At 27.1% G+C, this 18,625-nt stretch overlaps 1 protein-coding gene across 50 annotated transcripts in view; it reads left to right on the forward strand.

The window, feature by feature from the left end:
- Positions 1-18,625, forward strand: part of LOC122859364 (Down syndrome cell adhesion molecule-like protein Dscam2) — a 52,955-nt gene that overhangs the window by 13,431 nt on the left and 20,899 nt on the right. For 12 of the 50 annotated variants that reach the window (XM_044162895.1, XM_044162896.1, XM_044162894.1 and 9 more), the window contains exons 7-9: positions 1,979-2,108; positions 9,364-10,057; positions 10,125-10,437. In XM_044162895.1, coding sequence (XP_044018830.1) covers positions 1,979-2,108; positions 9,364-10,057; positions 10,125-10,437 — 1,137 coding nt within the window. Of the gene's footprint in view, positions 1-804; positions 929-1,156; positions 1,281-1,978; positions 2,109-4,382; positions 4,507-5,414; positions 5,539-6,647; positions 6,772-6,955; positions 7,077-7,347; positions 7,472-9,363; positions 10,058-10,124; positions 10,438-15,046; positions 15,341-15,576; positions 15,865-16,966; positions 17,249-18,113; positions 18,405-18,625 lie in introns of all 50 variants that reach the window. The other 38 variants (XM_044162903.1, XM_044162882.1, XM_044162891.1 and 35 more) reach the window with 16 other exon arrangements.

The raw sequence follows: 18,625 nt of genomic DNA on the forward strand, positions 1-18,625 counted from the left end.
GGTTAATTGTTTAAAAAAGAAAAATTTAAGTAGGATTTTTGAATTTTATTTATACAAACAGAACCTGTCGCCAGCACAAAACCAAAATTTCCAATGATGGAAAATTCTCGTACGTACACCGTACGCTCAAATGAACCATTGGTATTATTTTGTCCAGCCCAGGCTTTTCCAATACCGGTCAAAAGTTAAGTTATAAGTTTTGATTATGCATAAATTATTATAAGTTTATAATCAGCAATTTTGAATCTTGGAAAACACAAAGCCAAAGTTTGATTGATAGGAAATTCTTGTATGTGTACACGGTATGGTATATATCATTCATATTTACACAGTTGAAAAAAAAAATGTATAATTTAATTATATTTTTCAAACGTTAAAATAGGTCTATAGATTTTTTTTCAAAATAATTATTTAACATATATCGCTTAAATGTTAAAATATAACACTTAATAAATTTGTATTTTAATTTTAACATTATTTATTTTTGTTAAAACAAAATATAAATATGAAAATATTTGTTTGAAATTTTTTGGCAAATGTTATAATTATTCCAAGATAGTTAACCACTCGATATTTTACATTTTTTTTCAAATTGAGTATTATTTTGTTCGGCAAAAAATAAGAAGAAAAAAAAAAAACCCCGTACAAAATTTTATTGAAAAATATACTTTGTTGACAATCACGTGAGATTATTTTAATATATCAGTCATTAGATGTTACCGATATACCAGCATTCAGGTAAAAAACATTTTTAAAAACGTGATTATCGGATAATATAAATTTTATTAATATTTAACGTACCAGAACCAGCATCAAGTACAAAACCACAAATGTCCGGGCCTAGTGATCTTCAACGATTCACGATATCTGTTAATAAAGGTATCGGTCTTCTCTGCATGTTGCAGGGTTTTCCAGTGCCATTTTATCGGTAGGTTTTGAAAAATTAAATTAAAAAAATCAAAAAAAATTATCTCAGTATTTGTTAATATTAAAAAAATTTCTGTATTAAAATGAATTTTAATATAGCTCAATTAAAAGCAAAAATTAGTAAATTATTTTTACCAGCCAGGTACAAATATTAGCACCACTTTTTAATCCATAAAATATTGTTTTAAATTTATAAAAAATTTATTTATATTATGGCGTGTTTGTGTAGAACCTGTTGCTAGTACTCGACCAAAATTTCCAACGCTTGCTGATTCTCAAACATTCAGAGTTGGTCTTGGTGGTGCGATGACTCTTCTTTGTGGTGCTCAAAGTTTTCCTATTCCAAAATTTCGGTAGGTTTAAAAAGTAAATTTTAAAAAAATATATATCATACGGAAAATTGTTCTCTGTTCCAGCATTCGTTATGTATTTATTTTTTTTATTTTTTTTTATAATATAAAAAAGTAAGTTTATCTATTTTTGCGCAGAACCTGCTTCAAGTTCAAAACCAAAGTTTCCATCTGTAAATGATATTGGTCTTCGAGCTGTAGCAGGCTTGAGTATTACGATTCTTTGTACTGCCCAATCATATCCAGTTCCAACACATCGGTTTGTTTATTTTTAAAATATTTATTTTATCAATTTGGAACATCTTTTTCAGCATGTTTTTTCTTTTATTTAAATCTTCTCGGTATTCTGAAAATTCTATTTATCATCTTTGAGTTAAAAAATTAGGTTCCAATTGTTCTTGAAAGCGTTTCATCTTGTTTTTTGGATAATCAATAATCAGTTAGACCTTGATAAGGATATCCGTGGTTTGCTATAAATATCTTGGAATTTGCCAGAAAATGTTGAAATAATATTTTTAAATTTATTTTATTCCAACAAAAATTAATGTTTATATGAAAATACTCAAATGTTAAATTATAAAGTAACAAGGTGAAAAACAAAAAAATGTTTACACATTTTGACATCAGGTATATCCTGTCCCACAAGTAAGTCATTCGATACAGAATGTTTGTTAAACATAGAATAAAATTATTTGATTTAGAACCAGTCTCAAGTACGAAGCCCAAGATGTCAGCTCTAGATGTGAAATCAAATCAACCAACTGTTAGTCAAAATGCATGTACTAGTCTACTTTGTCCCGTTCAAGCTTATCCCGTACCGGATCGTTATCGGTAGGTAAATCTTGTTAAATTAGTTATCATTTTTCGTAAAGGAAAAGTATAGGTATTTGTTGTTGCTTATATTTTTTTTTCATGAGCTCAAATAATAAGCCAAAAATCGAAATTTTAGGGTGTATCAGTGCGTGAAAACTTAAGATGTTCGTTTGTATGAACTTGAAATGGTTGGCAATTTACAAGCTCGTCCAAGATACCCAGTCCCAGTAAAATTTATTTATTCAAAATTCAAATGTATAATATGCATGCTGACATAAATATATTATCAAATTTTTGTTTGTATGAATTTTATTAACAACAAGAGCCGGTAACGAGTGCAAAACCGAAATTCTTAAATGTCGACATCAAGATGATGATGCCAACACACTCATCTGAACCAACTGCATTGATATGTAATGCTCAGAGTTTTCCCATTGCAATTTCGAGGTTTGTTATTTTTCATTTTATATGTAAATGCAATTCCTGAAATTAGGTGAGGGGTTATTCATATAATGAATTTTGGTGATATAATGATTTAATTTTAAATAAAATTGACGATGATTTAAATGATTTAAATCTGATTTAAAATATTAGTGGGTTAATATATAATTATATTATTATTGACAACACTTTTAGGGACATTTCCAAATATATTTTCAACAATCAATGTATTTTTTATATTTATTTATATATTTATTTATGCGAATTATATGAAAACTTTTTTTTAAAATGCTTTTTTACCTCGAGATAAATTGACACACTGACATAAGTGTTTGACAATTCATAACTAAAAATATCTACATACATAATTGAAGCGCAATTTGTGATTTAATTGATTTAATTTAAATCAAATTTACTTGTAATTTCACGTGATTTATGCTTGATTCAAAAATATTTGACACCATGATTTCTATTATGATCAACCCCTCGCAATTAGGTAATTTCTGCCCCAGTATACAATCAGGATTTTTATTTTTTCATTCAATTATTCAATAAATTATTTCAGAACTTTTTATAAGTATCATTTTTATCTACGTAATATAAAAAAATATTTAAAAAGTTATATAGAAGATATATTTTTTTTTTATCGAAAAATTTAAAGAATTTTTTTATTTCGTTTCTTATCAGAGCCGGTATCAAGTGCAAAACCAAAATTTCTCAATGACGACATTGAAGTTGCCAAAATATTAAAAGGTGACGTGGTGGTGTTGAAGTGCCAAAGTCAAGGGTTCCCTGTTCCTGTAACACGGTTAGTAATTTTCTTAGATAGCCAAAAAATTTTAACTCGTGAATTTTTTTTTTTTTATTTAAATAATTCTTAGAGCCAAGTTCGAGTTCCAAGCCTAAATTTTCTTCAAATAGAAAAATTGAATTTGTAGAAACACGACAGGGTATTGATAGTGATCTTCAATGCAACTCTCAAGGAAGTCCAATTCCAAAAACAAAGTCAGTAATTTTTTCCCTAATTTAAAAATTACAAATTAGTATAGATTTTTTTAAATATAAAAGCTCACATTTTTAACTAAAAAAAATGCATGAAAAAGGCTATTGAATTATTTCTCAAATGCATATATACCAATGAAGATTTAAAAAAATATCTTCCCTCCGTAATACGACCCTGTCCCAGACAATTGATGTGTGTTGTATTAATTTGCATTCACCTGGGGAATTTTAAACAGAACCAGTTGGATTGAAAGCCCCAAAATTCTCAAGTGATGCATCCTTAAGTGCATATGCTAAGCGTCAAGGTGTTGATATGTCTCTTCAATGCAATTCACAAGGGAGTCCACCTCCTTTTTCAAAGTATGTACACAATCTTACATTAAAAATGCATGACCATATTTTCACTGGCATTAATCAGGACATTCAAATTGCTAAATTTTATTTTATCCCACTTTTTCATAAATATTTTTTAAACTAATTAACACTTTATCTAATTTTTTCAGTTCAAATATCGAATTAACTGAAAATTAAATATTTTTTTTTTATTCAGGGTTTAAATTTACATTGTCCAAAGAGATTGCAAAAATATAATGAGTAATTTTACATTACAAATAGGTAGAGATTAATTTTCCAATCAATAGGTTGAATTATCGAAATAATAATTTAATACCAGGTCAAATTAATTCGAGTAATATTATCAATTTTATAAAATTATCACTGTCCTAGTTATCAGGAAAAGGATAAAATAATAAATATATAAATTCATAAAATATATTTACAAATTAAATTTTTGACTTTTTTTGTTAATTCTAATGTATATATATATTTATTATTCGTGAAAATATACAGAACCCGTCGGAAGTAAAGCACCAGCATTTTCTGGAGATGCAAGAATCACACTATTAACACATTCAATGAATAAGGCTATTAGTTTGTCTTGCAATGCCCAAGCCCATCCATCACCAAAATTTTTGTAAGTAATATTTGTGCTATATTTTAATCAATAATAATGAGTTAATGACTTGAGGGGGATTTGCAAAATAGATTTTTTTTTTTTTGCATATTAAAATAGGGAACCCTGTTTTACAGTTTAACATGTAGTATTTAATTTTTATATATTAATTCAAATTCAGAACCAGTTGGAAGCAAAGCTCCTGTTTTTCTCGGTGAAATTAAATCATTTTTTTATCAAAGACAAAGAAGCAGTGAAATCGGTTTAACATGCAATGCTCAAGGATATCCATCACCTACTGTTCGTTAAGTAAAATTTTTTAATTTCTATTTTAAATAATATTATCATTTTATTAACAAAAGCTACTAGTCTCATGAGAGCATGGTATAGTAATTGTCCCGTTCACGGATACATGTCGTTTGTTGTTTTTTTTTTAAAAAAAGAGTTTCGACATGAAATATTTGCATGACAGAGACCGTCGAAAGCAAAGCATCGTGTGTCGTCAAAGGCTTACAAAATTTTAGAGATAACAAGGTTCAATTATTGTGTTTATAATAAATTTATAATTTGACCCTGTCCCAGAAAAATTGTATGTATATATTTTAATATTAATTTCGGGTAAATTTAAAAATTGTCATAGAACCAGTTGGCTTGAAAGCACCAAAGTTTTCTACTGATTTATCCTTTAGTGGATATGCTAGAAAACAAGGTGCTGGTATTGCTCTTCAATGCAATGCACAAGGTAGTCCACCACCAAGTCCAGCCAGGTAATAATCCTGAATACTAAAAATTACTTTAACAGACTGTCTGTTTTTTTTTTAATTTTTAAATTTAAAAGTTAACCCTGTCCCTAGAAAAAAGATATGCGCGTGTGTGTGTGTATGTATTTAAAATTAATTTTTCGTAAACGTAAAAATTTTTAATCACAGAACCAGTTGGAATGAAAGCTCCAAAATTTTCGAGTGATTCGTCTTTTAGTGCATATGCTAAACCTGCTGGTGCTGGTATTGCTCTTCAATGCAATTCGCAAGGCAGTGAACCCCCTGTTGCAAGGTAATTGTTCTGAACAATGAAATTTAATTCACTTGATTCTCATCAAATGCATCAAGTCATTTTGATTAGAATATTTCATACTCGTTGAGAATCAATAATCGATTAGGCTTTTAAATTAGAAAATTATTTATATTATTTTTAAAATATTTCCAGGTCAGGTTAAATTATTATATACGTTTAAGATGAATTTAAAAAACAAGATAATTAGGAATTTAAACTCTGTCCCAGTTATCAGGTATATAATTAATCTATAATTATAATTTATTATTGATTATTTAATATTTCGGGATAATATTTAGAACCTGTTGGAAGCAAAGCACCAACATTTTCTGGTGATGCAAGAATTACATTGTTCACATTAATACAAGCAATGAATAAAGCTGTCAGCTTGTCTTGTCATTTTCAAGGAAATCCAAAACCATCGACAAAGTAGGTAAAATTTTTTAAATAAACAGAAAAATAACGAAAAATGTAAAATTTAATCGAGCAAATAGAAAATTTTATGATTATGTAGGTAAATAATTTAAATTTTAAATCGACAATGACTTGAGGGGGATGTGCAATGTGAATTTTTTATAATACAATATATTAATTAATTTAAAAACACAAAAAAAAAAGGGACCCTGTTGCAAAATTTTTTCTATTTATAATTTATAATTTAGAATCATTTTATTTTTCTTGGCGTATTTATTTTTTCTAATAGAACCAGTTGGCTCAAAAGCACCAACAATAACTGGTGAAATGAAGGGTTGGATGATTGAAAAAGTTCAAGATGCTTATGCAGTTATGTCATGTCCAGCACAATCAAACCCACCTCCATTTTTTCGTTAAGTAAAATTATTATTTTTTTTTTTTTTCAAAATTTACTAGTTACTACATTAACTTATTTCGGTGAATAGCCTCTTTTTGGCACAGTAGATCTTAAATATTCTCAAATAAATTTCAAGCATTCTGATGGATTATAAAATAATTTAATTTGGATCCGGTGATGCCCTGTCCAGCTCAGGCTAATGCATTATTCCACCTGTCATACAGGTAACTTAATTAGTAAAAAATAAATCATTACGTTTTTTTTTTTTTTATTTCTTTTGTTAAATATTAAATAACAGAACCAGTTGGAAGTAAAGCACCATCAATAACAAGTGAATTACGTGGTGGATGGAAAATTAAAAGGAAAAATGAAAGTCTTGTTATGTCATGTCCAGCACAATCTAATCCTCCTCCTACTTTTCGTTAAGTAAAAAATAAAATTAATAACATATATTTTTTTTTTTGTGGCTAATATTAAAATACATTTATATGCGGATCTAATGATGCCCTGTCCAGCTCAGGCTAATGAAAAAAATTTCACCTTGAATTCAGGTAACTTTAATTAGTAAAAAAAATGAATTTTTTTTTTTTGGATATTAAACGACAGAACCGGTTGGAAGTAAAGCACCAACGATACAAGGTGAAGAGGGAAGTTCAATGAAAAGACGTAGTCAAAGTGACATTGTTATTCCTTGTCATAGTCAAAGTTATCCATTGGCACAAACTCGGTACAGTAAATTTAAAAAATGCATGTAAAATTTATGAAAAAAAGTAGTATCACTTTAGCACATGATTATGTCTTTGATGTTAGGAATTAAATTTACAATCAAGTTGCAATTTTAAAACGTAATCATGTGTACTGTGAATAGATCAAACTCAGCATATTATCAATATTTTATAAATTCGCTAAAAGGTCACCCAGTTTCAGTTTAAATCAGGTACTATTTTTAAAATTTTATGATATATATATATTTAAAAAATTATAATAATTTAATATAGAACCAGTTAATAATGCTGCTCCAAGAGTTCCACCAACTGCTAAGATAACAGTATTGTCATTGACCTCGGGTTCTTCTGCAACTATGTTATGTCAAGCCCAATCATATCCCATTTCAGTTTTTCGGTATGTATGTTGATTGAATTAAGGATGAAAAGCAAAAAAAAAAAAAAATACAGAAAGTTTATTAAATTTTATGTCTAGGGTATTTAAATTTGTTAGACACTCGATAATTAAATTTTTTATTTTTAATTAAAACTACGGGGTTAATTGAAGATTTAATTAACACTTTGTTGACTGTACTTTGTTTGTATATTTTATTTAAATTTTTTTTGCATAAAAGCACTTGTTACTGTCGACTGAAAAAGACACATCAATGTCATCCCATTTAATTTTTATTACTGTAAAAATTAGTTTCTGAAATATTTATTCATGCTACTGCTATTTCTATCATTTTACTTTTATTAATATTAATTTCTTTTAGATAATTTTATATACATAGATAGTCTATTGATCAATTTAATTATTTCAAAGAATTTATTAAACATTTGCATGATTTTTATAATTAAATTTTAAGTCTCTCCTTGATCTTTAAATAATTTAACATAATGGACAATGGAACAACAGTATAAACCAGGTATTGTAAAATTTTTTAAAAATATAATTCTACTAGTCAAACTATGTCAATAAAAGATGTTGCTAATTAACAAGGTAAGAAATTTCATTATATAAATAATAAAAATTTAAAAATAGTTTAAGTGTTAATCGATATTTTATTAAGGCCAATTACTTTATATCTGAAATAATATCACTAAAACTATTAAATTCAGTAGTTAAGTCTCTTGATATTGTAAAAAATATATGTATTTATAAAAACTAAAAGCAGGTTAGTGGTGTTATATTATATGAGGAATAGGCTTTTTCCACTTCATACATCACGTACATCTCAAATAATACTTGACAAGTAGGTCAATAACTCTACTTGGATTTATACGATGCATATTTAAATTCGGTTGAAAAGCTGAGTCTTGTTTATCACTTGGTTAGACCAAAAAGAATAAACACCGCATATATATTTTAGCTATACATCAAAGTTAATTTTTAGGCTTGTATCAAAAATTCATACACAGTTAAAAAATAAATGTAAAATGTTAAAATATATTTTTAAATTATTTTTAAACATCTTTGAATGTCGAAATGAATTTTAAAATATTTTTAAACATTTTTAAATGTTAACTTAATATTAAACTGATATTTTTACATTTATTTTAACAAAATAAAAATACTAATTTTAAAAAAAAAATGTTAAATTTCAATAGAAAATAAACATTTAGCATTTTTTTTTTCGAAATGTTAAATTTCAATAGAAAATAAACATTTAACATTTTTTTTCGAAATGTTAAATGCTGACTTAGTATTTTTTAAATGTTAATTTAACACTTTTTTTTTGAAATTTATATTAAAAAATTTAAGCTAAATATTAAATTAACATTTGAAAAGAAAAAAAAAAAAAAGATTTTACATTTTTTTTTTCTAACTGTGTATATTATAGTAGCTTAATTTAAAAAATTATTCAAGTTAAATTTTATTATAATCTTTTTAGTATTTATGATGAGTTGCGACTTGATACAATTTAAAGAACACTTGGCTGGTATGAATGACAGAATTTAATATGATAAAACTTTGGCGTATTCAATGTACCTCATCGATCCTCTTTCATTACGAATTAATTTTTTTAATAAATCCATTTCATTAATTTATTATTGTAAATTCAATGGACTCTCTTGTATATCAAAAATAACTTTAAATAAATAACAATCAAAAGAAAAAAAAAAAAGAATAAAGACATGTTAAAATCAATGAAGAAAAAATAAAAAAACACAATCAAATATACGCAACAATACAGAACAGAATAGACAAAATTTTTGATATAATTATTGAAAAAAAAAACAAAGAGAATTATACTGCCAATAGTGTGAATAAAATAATTTATGTTTTTTGAATTTTATTTGTTACAGATGGTACAAATTTGTTGATGGAACAACACGTAGACAACCAGTACAATTAAATGAACGTGTACGTCAAGTCAGTGGTACACTTATTATTCGTGAAGCACGTGTTGAAGATTCAGGAAAATATCTTTGTATTGTTAATAATTCAGTTGGTGGTGAAAGTGTTGAAACAGTATTAACAGTAACAGCTCCACTTGGTGCAGAAATTGAACCACGTAGTCAAACAGTTGATTTTGGTAGACCAGCAACATTTACTTGTAATGTACGTGGTAATCCAATTAAAACAATATCATGGATGAAAGATGGTAAACCATTAGGACATGAAGATCCAGTATTAAGAATTGAAAGTGTTAAAAAAGAAGATAAGGGAATGTATCAATGTTTTGTTAGAAATGATCAAGAAAGTGCACAAGCAACTGCTGAATTAAAACTTGGTGGACGTTTTGAACCACCACAAATAAAACAAGCATTTGGTGAAGAAACATTACAACCTGGTCCAAGTATGTTTCTTAAATGTGTTGCAAGTGGTAATCCAACACCAGAAATAACATGGGAACTTGATGGTAAACGTTTGGCAAATACTGAAAGATTACAAGTTGGACAATATGTTAAAGTTAATGGTGATGTTGTTAGTCATTTAAATATTTCAAGTACTCATACTAATGATGGTGGATTGTACAAGTGTATTGCTGCCTCAAAGGTTTGTAAAAATATATTTTTTTTTGTTAATAAAAACCAATATTTATTATATTTATTAATATTTATAGGTTGGTTCAGCTGAACATTCTGCTCGTTTAAATATCTATGGTCTTCCTTTTATTCGTCATATGGATAAAAAAGCTATTGTTGCTGGTGAAACTCTTCGTGTGACATGTCCAGTTGCTGGTTATCCAATTGAAAGTATTGTTTGGGAACGTGATACTCGTCTTTTACCAATTAATGGAAAACAAAAAGTTTTTCCAAATGGTACACTTATCATTGAAAATGTTGAACGTCACAGTGATCAAGCAACTTATACTTGTGTTGCAAGAAATGCACAAGGCTACAGTGCACGTGGAACTCTTGAAGTACAAGTTATGGGTAAGTTCAAATGTTTATTAGATTTTTTTAAAATTTAAATCCCATGAAGTATATTGTTTTTTTTTTTTGATCAATTTAAATATATAACAGTATTTTCGATGATGAAATATTTGATGAATAAGAATATCTGTAATAGAAATAATAATAAAAACGTGCCCATTTCTTGAATAACACAGTTTCTTGAAAACTACTACCCCGATTTACTTAAAATTGAACATAAATTGAGCTCTAGATGATCAGTCTGAAGTCAAAAATTGCCTTCAATTTTTTTTCACAATCGCCAGAAAGTCAGGAGTGATTTTTTTATCGTAAATTAGAAAAAAAAAAAAGAATATATATATATATGGGGCATTCTTAGTCAAATCACGGGGTCATCTGCCTGACCCCCTGCGATTTTGATAAGATGAGCTATTTTTGGTTGATTTTCGGCTGAAATTAAGTCTCTAATTTTTTTGAATTTTTTCATCAATTTTTCTAGACTCCATTATCTTAAATATCACTAATTATGGAATTTCTCAAAAGGGACCCTTTTTTTTTCCTGAATTTTTTTTTACAAAATAAGGTACACAATACACGCATCGCAAAAATCTGGGCCCAGAAATATAAATATTTTATTTTGATTTTTAAAAATTTTATTTACAGCAAAGAAAATTTTTGTTTTCAGAAAAAAAATTTTTTTTTTTCAAAATGGATATTTTATAAGTTTTCGATTTCAAAAAATTCAAATGAAACTAGATTTTTGCTCGGTGAATTTTTAGTTTCTGCTTTTTTAGAAATTGATTTTGCTGTAAATAAAATTTTTAAAAATCAAAATAAAATATTTATATTTCTGGGCCCAGATTTTTGCGATGCTTAAAATGCGTGTATTGTGTACCTTATTTTGTAAAAAAAAATTCAGGAAAAAAAAAGGGTCCCTTTTGAGAAATTCCATAATTAGTGATATTTAAGATAATGGAGTCTAGAAAAATTGATGAAAAAATTCAAAAAAATTAGGGACTTAATTTCAGCCGAAAATCAACCAAAAATAGCTCATCTTATCAAAATCGCAGGGGGTCAGGCAGATGACCCCGTGATTTGACTAAGAACGCCCCATATATATATATATAAGAAAAAAAATAAATTATTAGAAATGGATAATTATTGATAAAAAAAATATAAATATTTTATTATAAATAAAATGGAAAAAAAAATAGATAAAATTAGTTGGAAAGACCTATTTACAATAATTATTTTCATTATTTTTTTTTATCATAATTACAAAGCACTTTATTATTACTCGTAATTTTTAAAAATTTAGCTGGGAAGGTTGTTTCAAGTTTTTAAATTTTAATTAAGCTGAATGACGTAATAATATTTTTCAATTATTATTGTTTTTCATAATATCAAAATATATAAACTAATAAAAAAATGAAATAACGATGACAATTTTTTATATTAATTAGTTAATCAATTTTTTTGGCATTTTATTTTATTTTTTCTCAATTACAATTTTAATCAGCTTATAGTTATACAAATCGTATGAAACTACAACAGACATACAAGTACAATTAATTTTTTTGAACAGTAAATTTATTTTTACAGTTTACAATATTTATTTAAATTTTAATAAAACATTTTTGGACGATTACTTGCCGCAGCATCAATTGAAACATCATTAATAATTGATTTGAATATTAATTTAACAATAAATTTTATAAATGTCCTGATAAATGAATTGTAATTACCCTTTTCCCGCAGAATATTTATAATATATAAAACATTAAAAGTATAATATAATAATAAAGAGACTTTTGCTTTTTCCAATTATATATTTTGATTTTATATTACCATTGATATTTATTTGAATATTGATAATTAATCATTAAAACCAAAAACATGTACCTGCACATTTCCAACATTCATTACACTCCAACTCCCCGGTACATGCAGTTGGGTTTGGGCCGTCGTCCTTTCTAGACCAGCACCACATGTGAAGAGGATCTGCACATTCTGTCCAACATTTCCCTTCGTCACATCCAAATTTAGTGGGACATTTAGTCATCCCAGGGCCCGTATCAAATCTTTTCACACGTTCATTTAAAGTTTCATTATAATTTTGTGGTAATGAATTTACACGAAAAAGTGTACTCAAACCAAAAATTATTATTATTACCAATATCAATATGCTCTTCATCTGAAATTAATTATTTAAAAAAAATATAAAATATAACAAAATGATTTAATACTTTTAAATAAAAAAAATTAAAAACAACATTATATTTAACTTTATATATGAATTATATACTTACTTTGATTAAGTTGAATATTCTTTTATTTTTTACGAGTTGATTCTGAGAATTGTTTATAGTGAAAATGGAAATTTTGCAATTCTTTATATACCCGAAGAACATTAGCAATTATGAATAATTAAATTTTAAAAACTATACGTACGAAAATAGAGTGCTTTTTAATTATGATAAAAAAAATTAATGAAAATAATTATTGTAAATGAGCTGATTAAATTTTTCTATTGCATCGACACAAATAAAATGAGACATATTTTTTTGTAAAAATTTTTTTTTTTTTTTCAAATATTATTTGTTATTATTTCTATTATTAATATACATGGGGCATTTTAAATAAATTCAGAAAGCAATAATTATTATTTAGGTCTATCCAGCTATCCTGTGAATCTTTCGAATACATATATGTTTTTTTGTTGCCATTGGAACAAATAAAAAGGCCCAATTTTTTTGTGTTTCTCTTTACTCCACCCTGATTTTATTGATAAAAAATTATTAAAAAAAAATAACCAAAAAATATTATAATTATATGTGATTTAGCTCAACGTTTTCAAAGCGTAGTAAACAAAAATAATACCATCAGATAAAATTACAATTCAATTATCAGGATATTAAAAAAAATTGTGGCATGTAATCTTCCAAAAATATTGTATTAAAATTCATGACACGACGCGACGTCATGTGACAATTCCGTATAGCTATAGACCAAATTGTGACAAATAAAAATCATGAACGTCATTTCTCATTAAGTGTCGCGGTGACTGTCTCTCCCTGATTTTAATACAATCGTTTAATAACATCTTCAAACAACATTAAATACTATAGTACAGTTACCAATAATTTTATATGATTTAAATTTTTTTTATGCAAATACTTCATGGGAAAATGTTAGTAATTAAATTGACAAATAGACGACAAGTGTTGAAATACAAAATGACATTGAAGTCGCGTTTCGTATGTGATTCACAATTACATTGCACATCTAGATCGTATCATGTATCATGGTGTTGATTACATCTAGAAAAGTTAAACCGTGATATTCTTAGAAAAACTATCACTCCTAAAAACACCTGTTGATTTTTACAATCTCTACACAGTTTTAACAAAAATCATCATACACTTGTCGTCTGTTTACATAATTAAAATGTATAAAATTTTCTTTCAGCTTGATCGTAATTTTATAAAAAATACACCCTACCAAAAAATGTGCGTAAAAAATATCCATGTAATTTACTTTTCAGGATATGTATATTTAATTGTTTTCAGTGAAAATTTAGGCACATCAAATATCTTTTAATTTTGCTAGATAAAATTGCAATTACTTGACAAAATCATTCACAGTTATAAGCTCTCAGTTAAATTTGTTTATTCATTTATTGAATTAAAAAAAAAAAACCGAGTTCTTCATTACTCAACAGTGCCCCAGTAAAACACGTGTCTTCTATTCTTGGTCATTATTATGCCTGTGGTCCTCATGATATTTCAAATGATAATTCAAATTTAACAATGTTACTCAATGTTATAAAATTTTTTTTATATATATTAATATATAAAAAAATGTATTATACATAAAGATATTTTACACGAAAATCAGTGCAACCAACGGTACAAGATTTTTCATTCATGAAGCTGCCAATGAATGCTGGTGAATTTGCAAATCTTCAGTGTATTGTACCAACTGGTGATTTACCCTTGAGCATACGTTGGAGTTATCCTGGTGAAGAAATGGGAGGTTCTTCTGGTGTTATTATTAAAAAAGTTGCAGATCGTGTTAGTATGCTTATGATATCAACAATAACTGCTAATCATGCCGGTGCATATGTTTGCACGGGTGAAAACATTGCTGGAAAATCATCTTATACAACTCAACTTACAGTCAACGGTTCGCGAATAATTATTTTTTTTTTTTTTTTATCATAGTTACGAAATACAAAACAATTATTTATTTTCTGTTCATTAGCAAATGACAAGCATCAGTTTGTTTTAATTTTTTTTTTTTTTTCTATATTATCCTTGCACGTTAAGATCCTTTTGGAGATAATCGACCACACAAGGGAATTATTTTTCGTTCATTATTAAATCAGGTTATTATTCTTCTTTAATTATTGTCATACCACAAGGTATTTCAATTTTCATTTGATATATTTTGCAGTGTCTGCAAAATATGATATATATCAAATTTACAAAAAAAAATATTTCGATTTCGTTTGACAAATCAAATCCTCTCTCAGCAAAAATAAAACAATTGATAAAAAAATAAATAAAATTTAATATCACATTCCAACAAGCATAAAAAAAAATATGAAAATTCATTTTTTTCGATTTAGTGTTACCACAAATAGCTCCATTCACATTTGGTGATGAGGCAGCAAATGCTGGTGATATGGCAACTGTACAATGTGCAGTTATAAAAGGTGATTTACCATTAGACATAACATGGTCATTTAATAGTGAACAAATTGATCTAGATCATCATAATGATATTATTGTAAGAAAAAGTGGTCAACGTGCAAGTACATTGACTATTGAATCAGTTGCTGCAAGACATGCAGCAACAATAACTTGCAGTGCAAGTAATGCTGCTGGTGCAACATCACATTCAGCTGATTTGTCAGTTAATGGTATGCCAATCGAATATCATTGAAAATAAATTAATGCATGGCACGTTGTTAATTTTAATCATATTTTTATGATGCTAATATTTTTTCTTTCCCAAAAATGGCTCATATGATGACGAAAAACACCCACATCTACCCACACACAGGATAATGACTTTTTTTTATATTATAAATCTTCTTTTATATTTAAATAAATATTTACATTTATTTATTTTTTTTTTAAATAATAATTCATTCAGTTTCACCACGAATTGCACCATTTGTTATGGCGGAAAAGGCTGTAAATTTAGGTGAATCAGTATCAGCAGTATGTACTGTTGTAAGTGGTGATGTACCACTTGATATAAATTGGGCCCTTAATGGCAATAATATTGACAAGGATAATCCTCATATAACTGTTACAACAACAAAACGTAATAGTCTTATATCAATTGATTCAGCAAGTCCAAGTTTAACTGGTGAATATTCTTGTGTGGCATCAAATATTGCAGGAGCAACATCTTACATGTCGGTGCTAACAGTTAATGGTAGAAATTGAAAAATAACTTTCATTATTATTAATAATTATTTTATTTATATTTTTATATTGTTAGCTTGATTAATTTTCTTTCAAACAAAAAAAGATAAATATTCACTTGTTGAATGTTTTCATTGAAAAAATTAATTTCCAAATTTATTTGTCCTTGGTGATGATCGGCTGTGCATTTTGTTCTTGTGGTTCTTTAATATACAGAATATTATTATGTAGTCGAATTAGTGTCATCAATTTAATTTCAGTTTCACCTCAAATTGCTCCATTCACTATTGCTGAGGGTCCAGTTAATTGGGGCGAGTCAATAAGTATACCATGTTCTATTTTAAAGGGTGATTTACCAATTAATATTGAATGGGCTCTCAATGGTGATATTATTCGTCGTGATCGTACTGATATTAATATTGTTGCAACAACACGTAAAAATAGTATTCTTAGTATTGATTCAGTTACTGCTATACATGCAGGAATTTATACTTGTATTGCTGAAAATAGTATTGCTGCTACTAGCTATTCAGCAACACTTGCAATCAATGGTACGTTATATATACCTTGTTATATATCTATAAATTTAAATATCATCAACGTCTTGTTTTTTATGGAATGCTTTTAGAGTACTGAAGTTTTTATTACTCGTTAATTTTTTTATTTTTTTATCTACACACACTCTGAGACACTTGATCATTTTGTACAATATTTAAAAATAAATATTAAAATTCAATTTTAACAGTTTATTTTGAAGCACAACTTGAAAGAATTGATGAAAATTTTTTACTTAAAATTGTCAGACATAATTCAGTTTAAAAAGCAAAAGAAAACAGAATTCTTTTTTTTTTTTCTTGGTGACAATTTTAAGATTTTATTGAAAATATTTATTCTTTTATATTGTCCATATATCTCCAGCCTGACTTCCAAATATTCGTTACTTTATGATGTGGTTATAGACAATGTCAAATTGTATCAACAAAAAAATTATTTAATAAAATCTTCAAAGGTACATTTCAGTATAGAGTAAGCAATGAGCTAACTGTTATGAATTGTTATAAATTTTTTCAAACTATGATAATTATTTTAATTTGAAAAATTTATCTGATTAGTTGCACCTCAGATAGCACCATTTGTGATGGGCGATGAGCCAGCAAATTGGGGTGATACTGTAACAGCAACTTGTACTGTAATCAAAGGTGATCGTCCAATAAATATAGAATGGTCATTAAATAGTCAACCAATTAATGATCCAGATATTACAATAGCAACAGGAAAAAGTGTTAGTTTACTTACAATTGATTCTGTAAGTGCTAGACATGCAGGTTTTTTTTCATGTGCGGCTGACAATGAGGCTGGTGGTACGAGTTATGGTGCCTCACTTGTTGTTAATGGTATACTCGATTGATTATTCATAACTCATTGATTTATATATTTAAAAATTTAATTGGTATCTACGAAATTTCCTACTGAATTCCCTGTGTTATTCCTAATTACAATAATTTTTTTTATTTTTAAATATTCTCATGCAATAGAATCGAAAAAAAAATATACAAAAAATAGTGTAAATAATTTCTTTGCAAATGGTAAAATTTAAATTGACAGTAAAACCCGAGATAGCTCCATTTACATTTGGCATTGAACCGTCAAATTCTGGTGACACTGTATCAGCTTCATGTACTGTTATAAAAGGTGATTATCCTATGACAATTGAATGGTCATTTAATAGTGAGCCAATACCCCCCAATAATCAAGATATACATATTGGTAGTCAAGGTAAACGTGTCAGTGTTATGACAATTGATGATGTATCAGCTCGTCATGCTGGAATATTTTCTTGCTCAGCTTATAATGAAGCTGGTGGAACAAGTTATTCAGCTACATTAGCTGTTAATGGTACATTTTATAAAATTATAAAATTAATCAATTTTTTTTTTTGTTATTATATTATTTGAAATATCATTGAATTGGTATCTACGAAAATTCCTATTTTATTTCCTAATCCTCGATTGTTTTAGTTTACCAGATGATATTCTGTTATCAAATTGAACAAGTTGATTAATCAGCAGATGAATCAAATAGTCAATGACTCATTATCTCACCGGATTGAGTTATCGCTTGATAAATTATTTGTTAATTGAGAAAAATCAAAAAATAATAATGTAATTAACAGTAAAGTTGTTTTAGTTTATCAAATAATATCTTGAAATTGAATAATCAACAAGACAAGTCATCACATAATGAATTCGTGATTGACAGTTAAGCCTGAGATTGCACCGTTTACATTTGGTAGTGAGCCATCAAATTCTGGGGACACTGTATCAGCTTCATGCACTGTTATCAAAGGCGACTATCCTATATCTATTGAGTGGTCATTTAATGGTGAACCAATATCTCATGATAATCCAGATGTACATATTAGTAGTACAAGTAAACGTATCAGTGTTATGGCAATTGATGATGTCTCTGCTCGAAACTCAGGTCGATACACTTGTATTGCTAGCAATGTCGCTGGTTCATTGAGTTACGAAGCAATACTTGCTGTTAATGGTACCTTTGATAAAATTATATTTTTAATATGTGCTCGTATTAGACAACCTTTTTTTTTTCTCATAAGTATCTACGAAATTTCCTTTACTATTTCCTTTTCCTTGAGACGAAAACCCTTGCAAAATTCTGTCGGAGTCAAATTTATTATTTCTAAACTGTTTCTACAGTTTTTATCTTCAACTAAATAATTTTTTTTAAATGTGATCTTGACATTTCTTCAT

Source organism: Aphidius gifuensis, linkage group LG6, assembly GCF_014905175.1.
Source record: "Aphidius gifuensis isolate YNYX2018 linkage group LG6, ASM1490517v1, whole genome shotgun sequence".
NCBI classification, from domain to species: Eukaryota; Metazoa; Arthropoda; class Insecta; order Hymenoptera; family Braconidae; genus Aphidius; species Aphidius gifuensis.